General features: G+C 45.3%; 1 protein-coding gene across 1 annotated transcript; it reads right to left on the bottom strand.

Annotated features, from left to right (window-relative positions):
* Positions 1-4,392: 4,392 nt before the first annotated feature.
* On the bottom strand, positions 4,393-6,338 carry PTF1A (pancreas associated transcription factor 1a). Its single transcript, XM_029283272.1, has 3 exons — positions 6,109-6,338; positions 5,669-5,988; positions 4,393-4,595 (listed from the first exon to the last, which is right to left on the bottom strand). The coding sequence occupies exons 1-3, from the start codon at positions 6,336-6,338 to the stop codon at positions 4,393-4,395; spliced, it is 753 nt and encodes a 250-aa protein (XP_029139105.1).
* Between the last annotated feature and the right edge of the window lie 393 nt (positions 6,339-6,731).

The raw sequence follows: 6,731 nt of genomic DNA, 5'->3' as shown, positions 1-6,731 counted from the left end.
GTAGACATAAATCTCAGGAGCGGCATCTTAGCCCATTGGGAAGTTGTGCACAGAGCAACCAACTTTCATCTTATGGTGTCTACTATGGATGGAAATCTTTTTCAACCTGAAAATTGCAGAATAGTTTAGATCTTTGATAAAATTGCACATTGCTCTTTTCAAGCTCATTGGCCAATTCCAATATTAGTAGTAAACGTTCTGAAGAAAACAACTTTTGTAGGACCTCAGGGCTAAATATTTTTTCATCAGATCACTGTAAAGTTCTTTTAAAATCTTCAGATACTGAGTTATTTTATTGGTAGGAAAAATGATTTAGTTTGATCTTCCAGCACTTCCCCCAACCACATCAATGCATGCTGTCGACTTCCGATCAAACTGCTAGGGAGGTGGAAGAGCGTTATCTATTTGAATGCAAGCGCAGTGCCCCAAGGGGAGAAGCTTATCAATGAATCTCTTTATTGTTGCCCTTGATTAATTTTTTGGGGTGAGGGGGAGAGAAGGAGAGTAGAGAGAACGCTGGTTTCAAAGGTTTGAATAGCTGTCAATCATGGAAGCCCACACGCTGGTTCCTTCCAGTGCCAAACAATATTATACATAGACACGCGCGGGCGACTGTTGCTGCTTCATTGGATTGAGAGGTGTTTGTGTGTGTTTTAATTTTCTTTTGCAATTCTTGTGCCTGCTTTAAACGGCACTTTGGCTCGAGTCTTGGGAGGCAGATTGATGTCACTTGTCATGTGGATTATACGTGTGTGTCCATTCATTTATGTATATGTGTGTGTGGAGGTACACACAGACACCTTTTAAAATATTCTTCTGGCCTTTAAAACATTTGCTGCAACTACAGTGAATAGCTGAGGAAGAGCGGCAAAGGACAGGATATGATTTGAAGGTCGTCATTAAAAGGACTTGTCAAGTCAAACCAGAGGAGTCACATGATAAGAGACCCTGAGTAGCCCGGCTCTTCCGCTTGATCTGCGCTAGATTTAAGGATACGACGAGGCCATCCCTGAATGACAAGACGCACGCACGCACGCCTTCACGCGCGCGCACCCCCTCACGCCCGCAAGTGATGCCGTAGAAGAGAGCACGTCCCGCAACAATGCTACAGTGTTGGGATGGTGCAAAGCCACGGCCTCAGCAAATACCCCACATGCACACACACACACACACCCGGCCAGAGTAAAGGGCCTTTCACCGCTTAGTCTCAAGGCGTTCGAATCTAGCGACCATTTGACTTTCTAATGAGCGTAATGAAATTACATGCCTCCTGGAAGCGTTTGTGCCAAGGAGCCATTCTGTGTTTAATGAGATCCTAATACCGGATCATCGAATTGTAGCTGGGCTATTCAACCCTCCGCTTTCGCCTCCAGCTTTGCCTTCGAGGCTCTCGACAGTTCCATAACGTTGCCGGCGGATTTCCCCTGCCCCGTTTCCTGTGGGGGTAGGCGGGGGCGGGGGCGGCCCTGCTCCTCTTCCCGCCATCCGAGATTGCCAACGGAGGGCAAGGGAACTGAAATCTGGCTAATTGCCCTTTGAAGCGATGGTGCCAGACGGGAGGCATGGGCCACTTTGCCAGCCTATCTAGGTTAATGCAATTAGCCTACCCGAGCGGGTGATGAGTTCCTGTTGCTTTCCGAAAGTGCCGGCGTAGCGAGGGGTCATTAGCTGTTTTGGGGCTCCGAGGAATGACCGCGGTTCCCATTCGCCTGCCTCTCCCCTCCCCTCCCCCGGGTAGGAGCAGCAAAAACAGCGCTGGATCAGACACACTAGACCCGGGCTAGGCAGCTGGGCTTCTCCCGCCGATCCATGGCGTCTAACATGGGAAAATCCGCACCTGCGGCCTTGGCCAGCCGCGGAAGCAGAAGCGGCTGAAGCAGCCTCGGGGCAGCCAGAAGTCCCCACCGCCTTTGCGGCCCTCGCCGTGGGGTGTGGGACTAGCTCTAAACTACACACCTCCGACCCTGGGAACTCCCACTGTGCCGCGCTCAGTTCAGCCTCCTCGCTAGATCGATCCATTTCGCAAACTAGGTTTTCATTCAAGGCAGGACCGTGGTCTCAGATGAGGATATCCTGTTTGCAGGGGAGGACCGGGGGGGGGGGGCTACTTTTCGGACTGTATCTAATCCATGCCAGGATTATTTTTCAGAGGAGCTGTCCTCCTGCAATTCCCCTATACACACACACTGTGGTGGAATTTGGGGTAGGAAATATAGCAGATAAATTAGGGCTACCTGTGCTGGAAAATATTTTGTAGGTTGTTATGTTTTCCTGTGCCTTTAGGACAGCTGCGGATCTCACTAACAGTGTTGTAAGGTACATTGCCTTTATAACTAAGTTATACACTGGTAAGCTGAAACTTACAGAGAATCCTATAAACAACTGTCTGCTACATTTACCTGTAAAGTTGAATCTGATCATAGGGATTCAAGTCTCCAGTAGTATAGAGGCCTGTTTTTCACTTGTTCCTAAAAGTGTTGAAGGTGCTGATGTTGCCATTGCTGTTTGCAATTATATTTTTAGAAATAGGAGTAGCCTTATTTTTAGCTATCTGGTTCATAAAACCTTAATGAACACAGACTTTTGAAGAGTATCTTGTGAAATTCTTAGAAAGACATGACCGTTTCTCTTTCCTTCCCATGAACATATGTGAATATGCAGAATCATCTCTACTACAATAATAAAAACAACTTTAAAAAAATAATAAATTCATAGAATGCAAAGATTAAAAGGTATTAAAGTAAAGATACTTTCTCTAAAATAATCAAGTGGAATACCTAACTAATAAAAAGGACAAATTCTCATCAAATTTGTCACAGGAAAAATACTGCTGGCACCCACTCTGCAGACTTGATTTCTTCAGAGCCTCATGTACTTATGGATAAATCCCCAGTTTCCAGTTACCTAGTATTTAAAGCATGGGACATCAATATTACATGATTCCAAGAGATAACTGCAAAAAACATAAAGGATAACGAACCTCATGTAGCTCAACCTTTTGCTATCTGCTAGCAGTCTGTAAATAGGCAACCCTCAACACACAGCATTACAATGTCTTCTTGAAGTTATTCGGTGAAGTAGGGCTCCCCCTCTTTCTAATAAACTTGTTGCATTAATTCACTACAGTACTTACCTTTAGGACATGCTGGTTTTCATGATGGATGATGGAACCTGATTCGTTTCTGAGCTAGATACTGATAAGTGGTCCAATGAAATTCTTCTGGTCCTAAGCCTCCAGTGATTTTACAAACCCATTAGAAGTATTAGCTAAGCAACATTAATGAAAATAACAGTAGTAAAATGGGTTGCTGCTATAAGGAAACAAACTTTCTCACACAGAGAAATATCCTTTAGCGAACTAGCAAATTTGGATTACAACTTTGTCCATTGGATGTCACCCAACTTTATACCACCCATAACTTATTTTTGAAATTAAAAGCTGATTGGAATATTTCAATGTAGTTACCAGTTTTTTAAACATTTCACAAATCAAATGAAACCACAAGAGTTTTTTCAGCTAAAAGATTTCCTAGGAAAGCTATAATCCCAAAAAGCATGGATATGTGATTTAAAGTTCCATAGTTGCCAGTTAACTTAACTAGGGATTCTGGGAACTATAATCCTTATGCATCTGGAAGGTACTGGGTTTCTCCAGATAGTAATATAAGATTACAATTTTGCAGCACAGAATCAATAAGAGAGATGGTCTTTAAATAACAAATTTATTAACTGAATAAATTTATTAGCACACAGTTTATTTGCTGAATCCTGCATCAAGACATCTCCTGTATCCGTAAAAACATCCTGTATTTTATAAACAATTTAATCCAAAGTTCTACCTGAGAACAGATCCTCCTCCAAATAAATTCATTTTAATTGAAGTTTACTAATATTTTAATATAATTAACATGTTCAACAAGTGGCAATATATTATGTTCACATTTCTTGGGAAGTATTTTCCTTTCTAACAAAGCAATTTTGCCAAAGGTGCTGGTGAATGAATCTACAAGTATTGCATATTTTAACATTAGGATAAATTATATAAATTATACATTCAAAAAAGATAGCTCCATTCCCCCAGCTGTTAATAATAAATAGGAAAAAAGGTGATTGCCCTTAGAATACTTTTTGTATTGTAAAACACCTTTGAAAATATGTGTTATTAAATAAAAATGTTCCAATAAAGGAGAGTATAGGTAGCTCAGGATTGGAGTTCTTTGGGCTAAGTTCGGTTGTTTGCTTGCAGATGTTTCATTACTCAACTAGGTTCACATTGTTACCTAATCAGGTACTGAAATGTCTGCAAACAAACAACCAAGCTCAGAACCGAGAGCTCATACAACTGTATGCTGGCAAAAATATTGATATTTTTAATGTAATAATGTTCTCATGTTATGATATGAAATCAAAAGGGGGCTCATTTTCAATGTTGTTCACAGATGATTTGCTGTTTAACTTCCTGGGGTCTTCTGGAGTCCAGACTTTAGCAGTTCTAATAATGTTTTGTTCCTTGAGTTGTTTTTCATCAGTCCAAGAGAGTGAATGCCCAGCAAGAGGAGGAAGTCCATAATCTGGGTCACTTGGAGAAGGTGATCCTGGAAGGAAGATAAACAAAGGAAGAGGGAGAGCATTAGACTGAACATTCACACCATATTGGAATAAACATGCTGTGGGCAAGTAGATGGCAATATAAATTTTCCAAATAAATAAGGGAGACTTCCCACTTTCTGTCACACCTGTGACAGGGACTCAGCTAACTGTGGCATCATTTGCTGAGTATATAATGTAGTCTTAAGCTCACTTACCACTTCATCTACCTGTTGGATAGTCTTATCAATTTAAGGAATTTAATACTTGCATTAACCCAGCATGATCCTTGGGAGAATGCAGCTTCTCTCCATAGCTAAAGAATAGCGTTATTTTTTTTGCTGCTCTTCAGATGTGTTGGACTAATCTCTATTATAGCCATGCTGGCTAGGTATTTGGAAAGCCAAAATCTGGAGGACATTAAGATGGATAAGCAGAGGCTTATCATGGGCAAGGGCTTCTGCAGAGGCTATCTAAGGAGCACCCTAATTTGGATCTCAGCTTCTTTTGAATGCATGCAGAAGAATACTGTGTGTATTGTTGGGTTTCAAAAATAATAGTCTTATCAGTGGTGCAATGATTTGGATGCAAACAATCTACAGACTCGTGCAAAATACGTGGCCCCTTAGAATTTAAATTCCGCCTCGAATGAGTGTATCCTCTTAGGGTTTACCCCCGTCTAAGGATCGCCTTTGAGTCGGTGCAAGCACATTTCACTAGCAAACAAAGGAAAGGATAAAGTTTCCGTGTGTGCTCGTGCATACACTTGTGGGTAGCAGCAGTGATAACAGCCACCGACAGACACGTCCATGAGAAAATCCGAGTGCGAATGGAATGCTATTGGATACCCATTTTGTGCGCCAAGTCAGGGAGTTTCAAAGCAAAGTTTCGGGCTGCGACGACCTCTCACTGCTTGGGTGGTGGGAATGAATTTAAGGAAAGAGCGGGGCGCGTGAGTTTGAGGACGGCCGTCTGCAAGGTTTCTACAGCCGCACCGAAGCCACTGTGGCCAAGGAATCCCCCTCTCCTCTCTTCATTTGGAGCACGCTTGACCGGGACGGGAAGTTCACCCTGCACTTACTTGTGCCCCGGTGGCAGATGATAACCTTCTTGGGCTGGCATGGGCTCTGGCTGCCAGCGCTGCGCAGAGGTAAGTCGGACTGGACCAGCTCGCTGAGGAAGTTGATGTAGCCGATGGCCAGGCGCAGAGTGTCCACCTTGGAGAGACGCTTCTCGTAAGGCAGCGTGGGGATATGAGAGCGCAGCCCCTCGAAGGCGTCGTTGATGGACTGCATCCGCCGCCGCTCGCGCACATTAGCCGCCTGCCTCAGTTGCTGCAACTCAGCCTCGGAGCGCACCCGCCGCCGTCGCCGCGCTGCTGCTGCCGCCGCAGCCGCTGCACTCAAAGCCTTGAGGCTGCCCCTGGGCGACGACGCCAGTTCACAACACTCATAGGTGAAACTGGCCGACGACGGCGAGGAAAAGGGCATCGAGAAGCTACCTGGATCCGCTTCACAGCACAGAGAGCCTTCCGGCACATTTTCAGACCCTGAGCCACCGCCAGCCCCGTCGCTGCGGTAACACTCGTGGAACGGCGGGCTCAGGAAGCCCACGTCGGCCTCCAGGAGTTCGTCACCTTCCAGAGGGTCGCGGGAAGACTGATCGGTGAAAAATTCCTCATCGTCAAAATAAGATTCTGAGGAGAAGGAGTCCAGCCCAGCAGGGAAGTGTTCCAGTAGTACCGATTCCATGCCGGATCTGCAAGAATGTGGCTGGGGAAAGGCGTAACGGGAAGCCAGTTGTGGGTGAGTCGCTGCCTTTTCTTTTTTTTGCCCCCCCGCCTCCGCCTTTGGCTCCTGCGGCGCTGCGATTTGCTACTGCTCTCTTCTGCGTATTTGCGCGCGTTCTCTCTCCCCGACGGGGGCTGCAGACTTATAGGAACTGAGGGCCGGCACGCGAGGATTCTTATAAGTACAACCGCAGGCGCGTGCCATTAACCAACATCGCCAGCCAATCAGGGCTCAGTGGAGGACCTCCCATGGTCAAGGGGGAGCGGGAGGGGGAGCATACACCTAGGCTGTTTCTGAAGGGGAGCGGGAACAAAGTATGCTCTCTTTTGGTGTCCTCGTTCGCGGATTTCCTTC

Source organism: Protobothrops mucrosquamatus, unplaced genomic scaffold (assembly GCF_001527695.2).
Source record: "Protobothrops mucrosquamatus isolate PMUCROS unplaced genomic scaffold, P.Mucros_1.0 scaffold45, whole genome shotgun sequence".
NCBI lineage: Eukaryota > Metazoa > Chordata > Lepidosauria > Squamata > Viperidae > Protobothrops > Protobothrops mucrosquamatus.
This window is presented reverse-complemented; position numbering and strand designations above follow the sequence as displayed.

What these genes read in the sequence shown, in the direction of transcription:
- PTF1A (XM_029283272.1), bottom strand. Translation starts at nt 6,338, where the DNA reads ATGGAATCGGTACTACTGGAACACTTCCCTGCTGGGCTGGACTCCTTC. An exon ending in AATGTGCCGGAAGGCTCTCT is followed by an intron (nt 5,989 to 6,108) that starts GTGCTGTGAAGC and finishes CAAGGCTTTGAG; the next exon opens with TGCAGCGGCTGCGGCGGCAG. An exon ending in CATCTGCCACCGGGGCACAA is followed by an intron (nt 4,596 to 5,668) that starts GTAAGTGCAGGG and finishes TCTTCCTTCCAG; the next exon opens with GATCACCTTCTCCAAGTGAC.